Source organism: Nesoenas mayeri (genome assembly GCF_963082525.1).
Source record: "Nesoenas mayeri genome assembly, chromosome: 1".
Lineage (NCBI taxonomy): Eukaryota > Metazoa > Chordata > Aves > Columbiformes > Columbidae > Nesoenas > Nesoenas mayeri.
In genome coordinates this window covers 213,263,925-213,279,002 of record NC_137541.1, presented here as the reverse complement: position 1 = coordinate 213,279,002, position 15,078 = coordinate 213,263,925, and the positions used below count along the sequence as shown (strand labels likewise).

Sequence of the window (15,078 nt, the reverse complement as noted above, 5' to 3'; positions counted from 1 at the left end):
ACAGCCGAAGAAGAGCTGTGGAGACGGAGCCCGGTACAGCTGATGAGAGCAGTCCAGGGAGCTGCCGTAGATCCGGATCGATTGAAAAGACACCTCGCTAAGGAGTAGATGAGCTACCAGGAACAGGGTTGGTGAAACTTATCTAAAGAAGAGGGTACTATATTATCCACATGGAAGCTGCTTCTGAAGAAGCAGTGTGTTAGCCTTCCGGAACTGACTTTAAGGAAAATGTTACTACGGGGCAAATCACAAGGTTTAGAGGTTAATCCTGTGACAGCATTTAGTGTGTCACAATGGATGGACTTGGGAGATAAATTGTTTGATAGTGCTACCCAAGGGTCCAAGGAAGCAACTGAACTGTTAACGACATGGCGCTTGTTATTAGATACACTGAATGAGTTAAAACAGCAATAGGCAGAGGCGGCCGAGGGGGATGGTCTTCCTGGCTCTCCTGGGCCAGATTCGGAGAAAAAAGCAAGATTGAGTACTGCTCCGACCCCCCCTGTTACTAAGGATTCGTCAAAACCGCCCAAGTCCATATTATCTGATGCGGATAAGGATCCGCGGCACTTTCTTGGAAAGTTAAAAGGAATAAAGGAGGAGCGTAAGTATGTGTGGCCCCGAGATCAGAAAAAAACTCTGAAAGAGTTGTATACATATGTGTGGCCCCGAGATCAGATAAAAGCTATGAAAGACTCACATGAAAAAACTGCGTTGGGTTGTGCATGGTCTCGGGAGGGGCCCTCGGAGCACCGGTCGGAGCACTGGTCAGAGCAGTGCGTTTGGCTGATTGCTCCGCTGTCATTATTCACGGTTCGAACCTCTCCTCTGCCATCATCAACCGTGGTTCCGCCGTCTGCGTCACCGCCATTAATCACAGTTCAACCCTCTGCCCCGCCGCTATCAGTCGCGGAAGAAAAAAATGGACAGTTTTTTTTCTTATCCCCCCTTGCCTGGAGATTTGGGTGGGGAGGACCCCCCCGTGGTGAGCCAAACCGAGCCAAATAACGAAATTCCTACCGATTTGGGTCTCCCCAACCTGCCCCCGCCTCCCTCCCACGCTGCTGCAGAGCAAATTCCCGAGGGTGGGGGTAGAGTTTGAGAGCGTAAACCAAACTTACCAAAAAGCTGGGATTTATCCCCAGTTTCGATTGCAGTTGGACCACGGGACCCTGTGCGTTTCTGGAGGAGACACTAATTGACACACCACAACTCTAGGCACGATAACTTTCTGAAATCCTGAGGCAGTCAACAGACCTCGCATATCAAGCTATGATAAAGGTGCCTGAAACCAACAATGCAGCCAAATCATTTGCAACTATTAATCAGGGTCCCAGTGAGAATTACATGCAATTTATGGACCATCTTCAAGAGGCCATCAATAAGCAGGTTGAAAACTTAGAAGCTAAGGAAGCATTGGTGTTGAAATTAGCAGTAGAGAATGCTAATGTTTGCTATCAACATGTTATTTGCGAGTTTTACAGTACATATTATGTGTTTCTGTGTATTGCCTCTCTGAAAATCAAGCAGCTTGTTAGGAATGTGAGTTAATTGTTTTACTAGTTGTTTTTAAGTGCGCCGTAAAATTCTCTCCCCATTTTTCCCAGTCGTGCTGCAAGTAGCACTCCCCTTCCCTCCCCCTTCTCAAGGTTTTTACTTGCAAGATGGGGTCAGGAATAATTGTTTTCAGTTGTGTTCCTGAAAAATCAGTATTGGGAGGTGTTTTAAAACTTAGGAAAGCACTGGGAATTATAAGGAGGGAAGATCTTGTTAAATATTGAAATCAGTGTTCGCTGCTGTTTAAATTAAATGATTGGGAAAATGTCTGGGGAATAGAATTTTGTTGCAATTAATGCTGTTTTTAAGGTGAGAAGAGCAGGACAAAATAAATCTCTCCAAGAGATCATTAGATCATTACAGACAGTTTTACAGCTGGAACGTTTTGAACGTCAACAAGCTGAGAGAGAGTTAACTGATAACACACAGGTCACAGTAAACTTGTTAAAGTCTGCAAGATGCTTTCCTTATTAACCTGTTTTCTTTGTGGGTATCTGTTTAAGTATGTTGCAATTTTGGTAGGTCTTTGTTATATGGTACGATAAGTTCACAGTCTGTTAAATCATGAGAATTCATTGACTCAAAATGTGCGTTTTGTGATAATACAGAAGATCATAAGTAATTTAGTTCTTTACTGCGTGAATGTGATGGTAAAGTTTTGTGTGTAGTAGCTGTTATTTTTTTTTCTCTAGCATGCTACCTTTATTCCGGCATTCAGACTTGCGCAACTCTGTGACAGGCTGTGTCTCATCTCGGTGTGCTGGATTTGGTTTTTCCGTATGCACATCATGTAAAGAATCCTGGTTTTGGAATAGCAGCTGTGGCGCACCAGATGAGACACTAAAAAACAAAACAAAACAAAACAAAACAAAACAAAACAAAACAAAACAAAACAAAACAAAACAAGGCCTTGCCCAGTCCGGCTGGGCTGCGGCGGGGGCGCGGGTGCCGATATGGGGCTCCAGCGCGCACTGACATTTTTTGTCAGGGAGACCCAGAGGTACCTCTACCTGGCTGAGCAGTGAGCGGCCCAAAGATGCAATGCAAAAAAATTGAGATATTGTCTTAAATTGGTGTAACTGTGATCCATCTGCATATTTGAACTCGGTATATGGTTTTCACATCTGAGCTCAGTATTTTAGTTTGTATATTCATATTTGGTACCAAAAGAATCTTGTTTGGGGAGATAATTACAAAATGGGAACCGGTTCCACTGCTAAAATTCCACCTTGCCTCCCCTTAAGATGCATCCTTACACATTAGAATGATTGCTTATATTGTTAGAAAAGCATTAAAATTGTTAAAATGTTATGATAGATGTGAATTTGGAAGAGGTTGTATTTAAAAATTGCTAGAATATTAACTGATTCGGATCTAGAAAGATAGACTAATGGATTTATGTTTATTATACTGGTTTATACTGTTTTATGACTTCTCTAAATTGTAAAAGGTAAATGGAGCTAAGGAATGTAACTATTTCTGAGCTACTTGAAATTGCATATAAAGTGTAGTTGGAATGAAATGGGAAAACAAAACAGCAAAATATCCCAGGCCTGTGTGCAGCTCATTGTAACTGAGGAGTTTGCCAGAGCCTCCCACTTTGTACCAGTGATTTTACCAGCTGCATGGCCTTGGCTATATCTGAACTGCAGCGAGAAGAGAAAGAAGAAGAGAAAAAAAAAAGGAAAAAAACCCTGTTTTCCCGCTGCTAAGCAGAGAAAGGGGGGCTTTACTCCCCCTGCTCTGTCTTTTTTTTCCCTGAGGTATTGTCATCCATTTTTGTTGTGGCACTGTGTTGGTTTTCGGCTTTGAATCAGGGGTTGTTGGTGTTGTTTATTTTTGCTTCTCTCTTGTTTCCTAGGTTTTGGCACATCTGGGGAAAAGAGCTCATAGTTTTGCCTCCTTGCTGAAGTCAGTCTTTTCACACTGGTCAGCTTTGGGGGGTCACAGTGTTCAGTGCTTCTCTGGGTCAGACTGGTACTGATTTGAGTGTGGAGTGGAGCCAGATTGGTTTGATGTGGAGTTCAAACTGATGTGTTTTCATGCTGGGCTGGACGTCTTGCCATCTCAGATGGGGGCGAGAGGGAAGTTTTATTCCCCCCCGCTCCCCTCCCCCAAGCAATGTTACTGCTAGAGAGCTGTAATACTGCGTGAAGGAGTCTGAGGGTGAAATTTAAAGGCATCACCAGTGGATCCATAGTTCTAATGAAACTGGAAAATTACACCAAAAATTATTTAATAGACTTAATAGACTGTGGTAATTAGTTGTAAGTGACTTCTTAGTAAATTCACCATGCTAGTTTTTGAGGTCATGAGAGAGAAGGAAAGCAAGGCCGTTTGTTTGAGACCAATGGAATGCCAAATTTGGAACAAAGTTTAACCACATGAATTCTTACAGTTGTTAGAAACTCCTATACCTCTCTTAGGTTAAGATTTGTTAAGTAAATTGTAAGCTCAAATAACGTTTTCTGAGAATTCTGTTTAGTTGCATGGCCTACAAGAAGCTGCTGGGATGCTGCAGATCTGCTTGTGCAAGTGAGAAATCTCCAAGGAAATTTCAAATGCTGTATTTCCACTGGTATTAACAGCCAATGTTTCGATAAAGCAAATACTACACTGATAGATCTGAAACAGGACTTTGATCTGGCAAGGGAAAACAATATCCAATAAATATGACAGCCAAAATGGAGTTGGAAACTTTGAGGAATAAATTTGTGACAACCTTACAGGCTGACTGCATTCGATTGGACTTGCAGATTTGTCTATAGCTACAACATAGACACAACCTGTGGCTATTGTGGGACAGTATGATGAGATTGCTAGCAGACTGATATACTGCTTGTTACTCTGATCAAGAAAAGCAGGGAATGAATTTAAGTTTCAATAGGCCATGATCCTTTTGTCATATATGTACCATCTGTGAAATTTAATTCTGATTTTTTTATTTTATTTGTAATCTATGTCTTTGTAAATTGCACTAGCTGGTTTTCTTAACAGCACAGCTTTTGGCATGCCTAAATGTAAAACGTAAATTGCTGCAGAACCTGCAAGTCTTTAACATCAGGCCATAGGCCATACTTGTATTTGGTCTGATCCTACATACTTGCACAGTTTTTGTTGGTGGTTCTGGGCAGTCTCATAAAGCTGTAGTGGTTTGGTGTGAAGGTAACGATTGGCATCATTCTGTAAAAATTACTGAAGGTTCAACCCAATTAGCAGAACTTGGCACAGCTTTAAATTACTTAGAGCTTTTTAAGGAGGAACCTCTAAATTTGATTTGTGATTCTGAGTACGTAGTCAAGGTCCAACACACGTATCTGATTCTGAACAGTGTTTTTTGTTTTGGTTTTGTTCTTTTTTAAAACAAAAAGGGGGGAGAAGTAGAGAAAACACCACAAAACCAATTGTCAAAAGCATTGTATGTGATGAAATACTTTGCGAGTGTGACCCAAAACCATGCTAAATCAGAAAGAACCTACATCAGTTATGGTCAAATCACTAGTCAATGGAAAAGGCCACATCAACTGATAACCTGGGGGAGAGGTTATGCTTGTGTCTTTACAGATCAAGGGCCGCAATGGTTGCTGGCACGAAACGTGAAACCTGTGTTATCTTCCTGACAATGACTGTTGCAGCTGCTGTGTTTTGGATGCCCGCACAGACAAAGACTAACATGTGGATTACTTTAGCCAACATGACTGACCAGGACTCCATATGCCTGGCTATGACATCTCCGGAAAACCCGTTCCACACATGCTTGGTTGGCATCCCCCTTGATGACTACAGCAGCATCACACAATTGTTTCAAAATAGAGGTCGATGCAGAGGCATTGCAACAACCTGTAATAATACCAACATGGCACTTTGGATTAATTGCCTCCTGGAAATGGACATTGAACCACAGGAACTGGAATTGCTGGGATCTGTGCCTATGGATGCTAAAACCCTTTACCTTGACCCCCAAAAATCTACATTATCATCACATTTTGACTCATATACACGCAAAAAGTGTTTTTCTCGTCTTGCTCTTCTGTGATCTATTATCATAGATACATTGGGCGTTAAGAGAGTTAATAGTCCCAAAATACACAGTCCTCCAACAGCATTAGAAGGAATTCCTGGTCAGGCTCTATCTCCACAGATCAAGAATACACCATACAGGAGGTTTTGGGGTCGCTGTTCCCTCATTATCAATGACATCCCTTGGATTCTTCTGCGAGGCATTACACCATTGAGTTTCATTTCTATAGTCACCAAGGGTAGTATTAACATTTTGCAGTTTTATCCATTCATGCTTTAGCATATTCTCCTGGCACTTTTCACAAACCAGCTGGATACAAGCATCCATAGACACAGATCCCAGAAATTCCAGTTCCTGTGGTTCAATGTCCATTTCCAGGAGGCAATTAATCCAAAGTGCCATGTTGGTATTATTACAGTTTGTTGCAATGCCTCTGCATCGACCACTATTTTGAAACAATTGAATTAAATTTCACAAATGGTGAAATTTAACAAATTTAACTTAACAAATCTTAACCTAAGAGAGGTATGGGACTTTCTGGCAACTACGAGAATTCATGTATTAAAACTTTGTTTGAGATTTGGCATTTTATTGGTCTCAAAAAACAGCCTTTCTTTCGTTCTCTCTTGTGACCTCAAAAACTAGCATGGTGAATTTACTAAGAAGTCTCTTACAACTAAGTACCACAGAATAAGTCTATTAAAAATTTTTGGTGTAATTTTCTAGTTTCATTAGAACTATGGATCCACTGGTGATGCCTTTAAATTTCACCCTCAGACTCCTTCACGCAGTATTACAGCTCTCTAGCAGTAACATTGCTTGGGGGAGGGGAGCGGGGGGGAATAAAACTTCCCTCTCGCCCCCATCTGAGATGGCAAGACGTCCAGCCCAGCATGAAAACACATCAGTTTGAACTCCACATCAAACCAACCTGGCTCCACTCCACACTCAAATCAGCACCAGTCTGACCCAGAGAAGCACTGAACACTGTGACCCCCCAAAGCTGACCAGTGTGAAAAGACTGACTTCAGCAAGGAGGCAAAACTATGAGCTCTTTTCCCCAGATGTGCCAAAACCTAGGAAACAAGACACCTTGGGTAGCACTATAAAAAAATTTATCTCCCAAGTCCATCCATTGTGACACACTAAATGCTGTCACAGGATTAACCTCTAAACCTTGTGATTTGCCCCGTAGTAACATTTTCCTTAAAGTCAGTTCCGGAAGGCTAACACTCTGCTTCTTCAGAAGCAGCTTCCATGTGGATAATATAGTACCCTCTTCTTTAGATAAGTTTCACCAACCCTGTTCCTGGTAGCTCATCTACTCCTTAGCGAGGTGTCTTTTCAATCGATCCGGATCTACGGCAGCTCCCTGGACTGCTCTCATCAGCTGTACCGGGCTCCGTCTCCACAGCTCTTCTTCGGCTGTTCACAGCTTTACGCTGTCACCTTGTTAGGCGAGATCCTCTTCAGGCAGGATCACGTCGGGCTCACCATATGTCGCGGTTGAGACGGACAAACGACATGGACCAAATTCTTTGAAGATGAAAGTAATAGGTGCCATTTATTGCTACAAGTGCATTTTTATACAATTCTACCAGTTCATGTGTCTTTTCACTATTGGTTACAAGTTACAGCACTAACATCTCATTGGTTAATTTTTCTATCATCCATGTTATTCTTCTGTCCTCTTCTCTCTCACGGGTACATCTCTCCTCTCTCCGGATACTCCTTTACTCCCATCCTTCTCAAGGGTAAATCTTAATATCTCAAGGCTGATCTCTACTCTCATATTTTCTGTCAAGGATTCCACAGACCCGCTGCAGTTTCCCACAGTTCCGTTTTGGGGAGTTCTGTTTGGGAGTGTCATCCGCTCAGCCTTTTGCCATCCTGCCGTGTTGAAGGGGCCTCTGAGCCTTTCAGCCTTTTGTGAACGTTGATGCCCTGTAGCTGCTTTGCTTTCCTCAAGTGCAAGTTTGTTGAATATGAGCAGAACTTGACAACACACAGTTAGAGATTTCAGCAAATTTAGCTACTAACTAATGCAAAGTAGACAGTACACTAAAAATCACACAGTCTTAGACTTCTAAGTGATTCATTCCATTTGGAACGTATTTCTTGAAGCTAAATGACTGATACAAAACACCAATTGGGCTCATCCAGTGATCTGAGTAACACCCGTGGGTTGAAATAAAGACAGTTTAATAGTACAGAAGAGGAAAAGAATAACGAGAATGCAAATGATGTAAGAATATACAAAACAAGTGATACACAACACAACCGCTCACCACACGTGGACTGATGCCCAGCGCGTCCCTGAGCTGTGGTGCCCCAGGCCCACTGCCCCCAGTTTCTGTACTGACCATGACATCAGATGGTGAGGAACAGCCCTTTGGCCGCTTTGGGGCAGCTGTCCCGGCTGTGCCCCCTCCCAGCTGGCAGGACACCAGTCCTTGACTGCTCAGCATCAAACAAAACATTCGTGTATTAGAAACATTCTTCTCATTTTCATTCCAAAACACAGCACTAAACCAGCTACTCAGAAAAACATTGACTCTGTCCCAAACAAAACCAGGACATCCCCCCACAGCCCCCCCCGCAGCAGCCCCCAGACCCCATGGGCCCCTCAGCAGCAGATTCAGGGGGTGCCGGGCTGCGGAGGCGGCTGCAGGCTGGGGGTGCCGTGGGTGCGCTGGTGAGCCAGCATGAGCCTCTCCTTCCAAAACCGCTTCTCGCAGACACCGCACTGGAAGGGCTTGGCCTCTGCCGGCCCCCCTGCTGGGGAAGGACCCTCCCTCTTCTGCTGGACACCCTCCAGCACAATATATGGGTCCTTCGGCACACACTGGTGTCTCATTGGGTGCCACTTCTGCTTGAAGGTCTTACCGCACTTGCAACACTTGTAGGGCTCCTCCCCGGTGTGGATACGCTGGTGGATGATGAGGCTCCACTTAAATCTGAAGCTCTTGCCGCAGTCAGTGCAGGTGAGGGCTTCTCCCCAGTGTGGATGCTCTGGTGCCCAAGCAGGCTTCTTTTATTGCTAAAGCTTTTACCACATTCTGCACAGGTGAAGGGCTTCACCCCGGTGTGGCTGCTCTGGTGCCCAAGCAGGCTTCGCTTCTGGATGAAGCTCTTACCACACTGCGTGCAGGTGAAGGGCTTCACCCCGGTGTGGCTGCTCTGGTGCCCAAGCAGGCTGCTCTTCTGGATAAAGCTCTTACCGCACTGCGTGCAGGTGAAGGGCTTCTCCCCGGTGTGAATGCGCTGGTGGACAATGAGGGTCGACTTTGCCCTGAAGCTCTTGCCACAGTCGGTGCAGGTGAAGGGCTTCTCCCCGGTGTGGATGCTCTGGTGCTCAAGGAGGCTTCTCTTCTGTCTGTAGGTCTTACCGCACTGCGTGCAGGTGAAGGGCTTCTCCCCAGTGTGAATGCGCTGGTGGATGATGAGGGTCGACTTTGCCCTGAAGCTCTTGCCGCAGTCGGTGCAGGTGAAGGGTTTCTCCCCAGTGTGGATGCTCTGGTGCCCAAGTAGGCTTCCTTTACGGCCAAAGCTCTTACCGCATTCCGTGCAGGCAAAGGGCTTCACCCCGGCGTGGATTCGCTGGTGCCCAAGCAGGCTTCTCTTCCGTCTGAAGCTCTTACCGCACTGCGTGCAGGTGAAGGGCTTCTCCCCGGTGTGGATGCGCTGGTGGATGATGAGGGTCGACTTTGCCCTGAAGCTCTTGCCGCATTCCGTGCAGGTGAAGGGCTTCTCCCCGGTGTGGATGCTCTGGTGCCCAAGCAGGCTTCTCTTCCGTCTGAAGCTCTTACCGCACTGTGTGCAGCTGAAGGGCTTCTCCCCAGTGTGGATGCGCTGGTGGACGATGAGTTTCTTCTTCTCCCTGAAGCTCTGGCCACAGTCATTGCAGGTAAACGGCTTCTCCCCAGTGTGGATGTGCTGATGGATTATGAGTTTCCTCTTCTCCCTGAAGCTCTGGCCACAGTCATTGCAGGTAAACGGCTTCTCCCCAGTGTGGATGCGCTGGTGGATTATGAGGGTTGTCTTCTCCCTGAAGCTCTTGCCACAGTTGTTGCAGGTAAATGGCTTCTCCCCGGTGTGGATGCGCCGGTGGATGATGAGACGCCTCTTGGCGCTGAAGCTCTGGCCACAGTCCGTACAGACAAAGGGCTTCTCCCCAGTGTGGACACGCTGGTGGAGGACGAGGGTCTTCTTCTCACTGAAGCTCTTGCCACAGTCGGTGCAGGTGAAGGGCTTCTCCCTGGTGTGGATGCGCTGGTGAGTGATGAGGGTCTTCTTCTCCCGGAAGCTCTTACCACACTCGGTGCAGGTGAAGGGCTTCTCCCCAGTGTGGATGCGCTGGTGGACTACGAGGGTCGTCTTTGCCCTGAAACTCTGGCCACAGCTGTTGCAGGTGAAGGGCTTCTCTCCGGTATGGATGCGCTGGTGAGTCAGCAGGCTTCTCTTCTGCCTGAAGCTCTTACCGCACTCAGTGCAGGCAAAGGGCTTCTCCCCAGTGTGGATGCTCTGGTGGATGATAAGTTTGTTCTTGACACTGAAGCTCTTGCCACAGTCGGTGCAGGTGAAGGGCTTCTTCCCAGTGTGGATGCGCTGGTGACTCAGCAGGTGCTGCCTCTGGACAAAGCTCCTGACTCCCTTGACCTCCCTCTGGGTCCCGGGGCCAACAGCTGCTGGGGAGGAGAAAACGGGGTCACTGGCACTGACATCATGGGCATGTTGGACACCTCCCCATGGGGAGCAGCAAGGGCACCCTGCCAGCCCCCCACCCTTGCAGTTGCATGGATCACCCAGGGCAAGGAGACAGTGCAACCTTGACCCCCCCTGACCCTGGGTACCAACCTGGCACAGGAGCCTGGTACCTCTGCTGTTTCCGAGGGGACTCTGGCACACACGGTGTCTCTTCTCGCTCTATCTTGCAGATGATCTCTGGTTTGACGGTGGACCAGCCTGTCCAGGGCACAGAGAGAAGCCCCCTCTCCCGCACTGCCGGGACAGCAGCACCGGCCCCCGCACCCACAGCCCCAGCATCCCCCCCACCCCGCTCCTCTCTCCTGTCCCTGCCAGGCTGCGGCTTCAGCCCCCACATCCCTGCACCTACAGCCTCCTCTCGCCTCGCCCCCGTCACCTCGGCCACTCTCCTGCACACAGGACACCTGGGAACAGCTCAAAGCTGCGCCTGGGAGAGTTAGACTGGACACGAGGAAGCATTTCTGTGCTATAGGGGGTGGTCAAACCCTGGAACAGGCTGCCTGGAGAGGCAGTCGATGCCCCAAGCCTCTCCCTGTTTGAGAGACGTTTGGACAATGCCCTTAACAAGATGCTGCAGTTTGTGGTCAGCCCTGAAGTGGTCACACAGTTGGACTAGATGAGCACTCTAAGTCACTTCCATCTCAAATGGGCTATTCCATCCCATCTCATTTTCTCTCAGGAACACTCTCCACAGGAGGCTGCCTGGCAGGGTCAAACTTGCAATTGCAACCACCACGTCAACTCTTGGACAGCCCTTTCAAAGGCTCCAGCTCACTTAAAGAGATGAATTCTTACTTCACCCCAGCCCAACATCACCAGAGAGAGTCCTCACCCAGCGAGGCGACCATCTGGTAGTTCTCCAGCATCACCTCCCGGTAGAGCTGCCGCTGACAGCCCGACAGCTTTGCCCACTCCTTGGGGGAGAAGTAGAGCGCCACGTCCTCAAACGTCACCGACATCTGCAGCAAGAAGCACACCCGGCTCAGCACACCCCACCGCATGGTTGCTAAACACCTCTGCCGAAACCTCACTACTGCCAGGCAGAGCCCCACTGGCACCAGGGGCTTGGCCATTCCAAGGGGAACACCGGGAGAGCTCAGAGAATCCTGGCAAGGGAAGGCTGGGGGCAGAGGGGCAGTGTTGGCACAGCCAGGTGGCACAGTAGGGTCACTGGGGCATGGGGGGCTCTCTCAGCACGTTGCTGGGTTGGGGGACACTCCACCAGCTGTGCCAGCAGAGGGGCAGGGCTGGCAGGCTTACAGGCAGGTTTGCCCTGTTCATGCCAGGTCGAGGATCCACGCCAGAGCAGCAGGGACTGTGGCCTGTCCCACACCCACGCCACAAACGCGATCACCCACCAGGACCGGGCACAGCACCGTGACACAAGGGCTGGCCCGAGGCCTGGCAGCAGGCACGCTCCTGCCTGCCCCTGCCCGTGGTGCGGCTCAGCGGGCAGGAACGGGAGCACCCTGCACCGCACCGGCTCTCAAAACACTTCGCACTCACACAGCCCCACAGCAGCAGGTCCCAGGGGCGCTTTGCCACTGCTGCACCACAGCACCACCCACGGCAATCCCAGCCCGTGGTGTCCCCAGAGCCGGGGCCGTGCCTGACCCCCACCTTGCCGCAGCAGCCTGGAGCCCGGCGCGTCGCTGCTCTCGGCGCGGAGATGGAGGCCCGTGCAGGTATTGATCCGGGAAGAGGGAGGCGGGAGGCTCCGGATTCCACACGAGGTGCCTGTCCCGTCACCAGCCGCACCAGCACAGCCAGGACAGATGGTCTCTGCAAGCACAACATTTTCATGAAGAAATCAGGGGCACAAGTTCACTCACCTGCCCACAGCTCCTTCCCTGCACCCCGAGCCTTCACAGCTACCGGGAAAAAGACCAACCCAGAGAGCACCGCCCACCAACCCGGCCAGCTCGGGGTAATGGTGAGAAGGAGCCGTTAAAGGAGGAGTTTTGGAAGCTCCCGAGTACCCCAATCTTGCTCCGGTGCCCCACAAGGGCAGCAGGAAGATGTGCGGGGTGTCCCGGGGGTCTGAGCACCCGGCCCGGCCCCAGCCCAGCCCTTCCCAGCGCCGGGGCCGCCAGGGCCGGATCCAGGGGGGCCCGGGCGGCTGGGACACGGAGCAGCGTGTCCGCGTTGCACGGGGGCCACGGGGCGAGCCGGGGAAAGGCCGGAGCGCCGGGGGGAGCCGGGCCCTAAGGGGAGTGCGGGGGGGTCCGGCAGGGCTGGGGGGCGGCCGGCGGAGGGGAGAGCACGGGAGAGGCCGTCGGGGCCGAGTCCCCTCCGGCGGGACCCCGCGGGCCAGCAGCGCCCATCCCCGTGCCGCGGGCCCGCCGCCCGCCGCCCCTACCTGCGCCGGGGCCGCGCCGCCAGCCCCGCACGGACAAAGGCGGCGCCGGGAGCCGCCGGCAGCGTCAGCCCGGGAGGGCCGCCCGCCGCCGCTGCAGCACGGGACGTGTAGTCCTGCCGCTCCGCCCCGCTCGGCTCGGGGGGGCGGGCACCGGCAGCACCGCTGTGTCCTTGCGGCCCCTGGCCCTGCCCGCCACCCCTGGCCACTCGGGTCCCCTGCACATGGAGTCCTGGGCTCGGGGGCACCGACACACGGCGGGACACGCCGCCTGCTGGGGACAGGCCGGGTGGCTGTTGGCAAACATTCCTTTGCCTTTTCTACTCGGACGGGTCCCATGTAATAAATAATGGTCAAGGTTGTTGAACAAATCGAGTAGGGTTCAATCATATCATGCATATCGTTGTAAGAAGTAATTGCGCTTGTGCAAGTTTAATTATATTTTATAAAACCTTGTAATAGTAGTTAAGCCAATGGCCGGATGCCGGGCCCCAACCAAGCCAACGGCCGGATGCCGAGCCCCAACCAAGCCAATGGCCAGATGGTGCAACAGATAACAGAGTGGCCGGACGGTGCAACAGATAACAGAGCTCCCAGATGGTGTAACAGATAGCAGAACTCCAGAGGCAGAAACACCAAGCGACACCCAGCAACATCTTCCACTGTCGACTAGCCAACCAGGAGCTAACTCGTCAGGGTGTCCCAGCGCGTGAACAAGTGTATAACATATATAAGCACATACGAAAATTGAGTTTTGTGCCGTGGTGGAACTGAGCTTTCCCTGGTCACCCAGCACTGTTTTGCCTAATTACTGCTTGCTTTAAATTCGCTTGCTCAATAAAATTAATTAATTGGCTCAAAGACTTGTCTTCATTTATAACACCATCTCCCCATCCCAGGTCAGAGTCATCACTGTGTCCCACAGTATCCTCCCCATGTCTCACAGTATCACAGTATGTTTGGGATTGGAAGGGACCTCAAAAACTCATCCAGTCCAATCCTCTTGCTGGAGCAGGAACGCCCAGGTGAGGTCGCACAGGAACATGTCCAGGTGGGTTTTGACTGTCTCCAGAGAAGGAGACTCCACAACCCCCCTGGGCAGCCTGTTCCAGTGCTCTGTCACCCTTACTGAGAAGAAGTTTTTTCTCAAATTTAAGTGGAGCCTCTTGTGTTCCAGCTTGATCCCATTACCCCTTGTCCTATCATTGTTTGCCACTGAGAAGAGCCTGGCTCCATCCTCATGGCACTCACCCTTTATATATTTATAAACATTAATGAGGTCACCCCTCAGTCTCCTCTTACGGATTGGAGGAAGATTAAGGGGTCCAGCATCGCGGACATGATCAAACATGTCCCGAGAGAAGAGCACCTAGCCCTGATCCAGGCAGCTGTTTGCACCGCAATAGCTAACATGATGGTATGTTTTAAATGTGGCCAGGCAGGCCACGTCACAGCAAATTGCCCTCAGCTGGGGGATCCATCAACAGCGCTCCCCCAACACCAGAACCGACCCAAAGGACCGTGCTGGGCCTGTGGAAAGAAAGGGCACTTGGCCAGGGAATGCAGATCTAAGACCTGGGGAAAAGGGAAGGGGAGAGGGCAATCAGGCTGTGCACAGCCCTCTCCCCCCTGGGATATGAGGCGGCCCAATCATGCCAACCCCACATGGAGCGCAGCACTCCCGAACTCAGTGCTTCCGAACCCAGTGCCTCAAAAACCAGTTCCCTCAAACCCACTGCCTCCTCCACAGGTGACCAACTTTGCAGCACAGCCAGTTGTCCAGTCAAACCCGCCTTCATCTCAGGGACAGCAAGCACCACGCCCTGGGGGCAAGACCCCAGGGTGACTCTGGCCGTAAGGTGTGATAGCCCACCAGTGGTGTGGGGGATCTGCTCCCTTTATAATACCCCAAATAGCACCACCATTAGTGTCCCCTTCTTGATCGATACCGGAGCAGACGCTACAGTTATCCCTGAGGCGAACTGGCCTCCGTGTTGGGAACTGGAAGATGCTCCCGTGGTGGGCGGAGTTGGGGGACTAACCCGAGCTCGGAAGAGTGTTCAGTTGGTTGCAATCACACTTCACACAGAAAAGGGACCGGAAAAAAATATTACTCTCCTCCCGTAGGTCATGCCAGGAGTCCCACCCCTGTTGGGAAGGGACGCTTTAGCCCTATTGAAAGCCAGGGTGACAAATTTACCGTGAGGGCCACTGCCGCATACCCACTTCCACCGATCAAACTGACGTGGAAATCATCCAACCCAGTGTGGGTTGAGCAGTGGCCCCTGTCAAAGCCTCGAATGGATGCTCTTCTCAAGTTAGTCGACCGCGAACTGCAGCGGGGTCACACACAGCCTTCTACCAGCCCTTGGAATAC

At 50.3% G+C, this 15,078-nt stretch overlaps 1 protein-coding gene across 1 annotated transcript; it reads right to left on the bottom strand.

The window, feature by feature from the left end:
- Nucleotides 1-7,175: 7,175 nt before the first annotated feature.
- On the bottom strand, nucleotides 7,176-14,052 carry LOC308037217 (uncharacterized protein; the record flags this gene model as incomplete). Its single annotated transcript, XM_080338820.1, has 8 exons — nucleotides 7,176-8,035; nucleotides 8,465-10,266; nucleotides 10,436-10,543; nucleotides 11,178-11,465; nucleotides 11,966-12,127; nucleotides 12,178-12,216; nucleotides 12,736-12,972; nucleotides 14,004-14,052. 8 exons carry the CDS (start codon nucleotides 14,050-14,052, stop codon nucleotides 7,949-7,951), a joined length of 2,772 nt encoding a protein of 923 aa, XP_080194946.1. The 3' UTR covers nucleotides 7,176-7,948.
- Between the last annotated feature and the right edge of the window lie 1,026 nt (nucleotides 14,053-15,078).